The sequence below is a fragment of the Lepidothrix coronata genome, unplaced genomic scaffold (assembly GCF_001604755.1).
Source record: "Lepidothrix coronata isolate B3197 unplaced genomic scaffold, Lepidothrix_coronata-1.0 Scaffold291, whole genome shotgun sequence".
In the NCBI taxonomy this organism is placed as follows: Eukaryota; Metazoa; Chordata; class Aves; order Passeriformes; family Pipridae; genus Lepidothrix; species Lepidothrix coronata.
In genome coordinates, this window is record NW_016690471.1 from 152,952 (window position 1) to 154,394 (window position 1,443).

At 49.1% G+C, this 1,443-nt stretch overlaps 1 protein-coding gene across 1 annotated transcript in view; it reads left to right on the forward strand.

The window, feature by feature from the left end:
* The window catches only part of ZNF652 (zinc finger protein 652), a 22,073-nt gene extending 21,115 nt beyond the window's left edge, over positions 1–958 (forward strand). Inside the window, exon 6 of the mRNA XM_017837085.1 lies at positions 7–958. Within this exon, the coding sequence (XP_017692574.1) occupies positions 7–177 (171 nt within the window). The 3' untranslated portion in view covers positions 178–958. The remainder of the gene's footprint in view (positions 1–6) is intronic.
* The last annotated feature ends 485 nt before the right edge of the window (positions 959–1,443 follow it).

Sequence of the window (1,443 nt, forward strand, 5' to 3'; positions counted from 1 at the left end):
CACCTCCACCTGCACCCCCACGCCCACCACCCCCACCACCTGCCCGTGCCCCCCGTGCCCCACCTGCCTCCCCCCCCGGCCCTGTTCAAGAGCGAGCCCCTGAACCACCGCGGGCAGAGCGAGGAGCCCTTCCTGCGGCACCTGGCCGAGAAGAACAGCCCGGCCCAGCACCACTGACGGCCCCCGAGGTACGGGGGGCACGGGGGGTCTCTGGCTCAGCTCCCCACCTTCCCCGGCATCACCGAGGAAAAACAAACACCCGTTTTTGGTCGGCGCCCGTTTCCGAACCCGGGGACCGACAGGACCGAGGAAAAAACCCCCACTTGGGTCGTGGTTTCTTTTTTCCCCCCCTCCTCCCGGTGACTTTTATGAATTTCAGACACTGAGACTCGTGGAATTTTATAATTTCATATCAGCTGATGAGGTATGCTTGCTTTTATATCCCGGACTTCTCCTCAAAGAGGAGACAGGCCTGGTTTTCTTTGTACTAATCGGAAAGGCTGTGAGATTAATACAGAGCATTAATTGTATCACTGTGTATGTAACGGATTCCTTTCAGCTTCTGGTATCACGGTATATTGGAGCATTATAAAGAAAGGCAAAAAAAAAAACCCTCCTTGTTTTGTGTAGCTCTCCTAACACACTCTTTATTTTACTACAGAAATTATTTTAGAGTTTTTTGTATAGACCTATTTAGTAGTCTGTTTCTAAAAACGAAAATTGTATTTCAATAAGCGGTGTAATTTTTTCAGTGTAGCTGGACCTATGTTGTATAATAGATAAATTTTTATAATCATCGAAAAATGTGATTCTTAAAAAAAAAAAAAGATGCTTATAGCTTCTATAGTTAAAGTTATTCTTACAACCACACGACTCAAAGGTGCTTCAGAGAAGAAAGGAAACCAAGAGGTCTCTGGAAAAGTTGCCTCGAAAAATGATGTTTAATTTCAGAACTTTACGTAATTTATTTTAACAGGGCTTTTTTTTTTTTTGTCGTTGTTGTTGTTGGGGTTTTTTTAACCTTGTTTCACTTCTCACGGTTTCCCCCAAGCTGCTGGGATGAGGATGTTGGGATACAACATTCCTGCTCCACAGGTTTGCTTTAGCTGGGTTGGAGTGAGGTGTGTGAGGTGGGTTGGGAAGGGGGATCCTGGCACGGAGGGACCTGTTAATTTGGGAATAGGAAGTCACAAAGTGAGGGATGTGACAGCAGGGAGGAGATCGAGTCTCTCGGGTGAGCCAAGGATCCCTTGGGAGAGCCGGGGGTTTTCCATGGGCTGAGTCAAGTTGGGGATCACATCAAATGCTGCTCTGCAGACAAGGGGCTTGTGGAATTCCTGGAGTGCCAGGAGAGGGGAGCGAGGTGGGATCACAGCCCTGTTCCTGCCGGGGTGGGGGGAGAGGGAGAGCAGGAGTTGGGGTGAGAGGACGGGGCTGCACCCG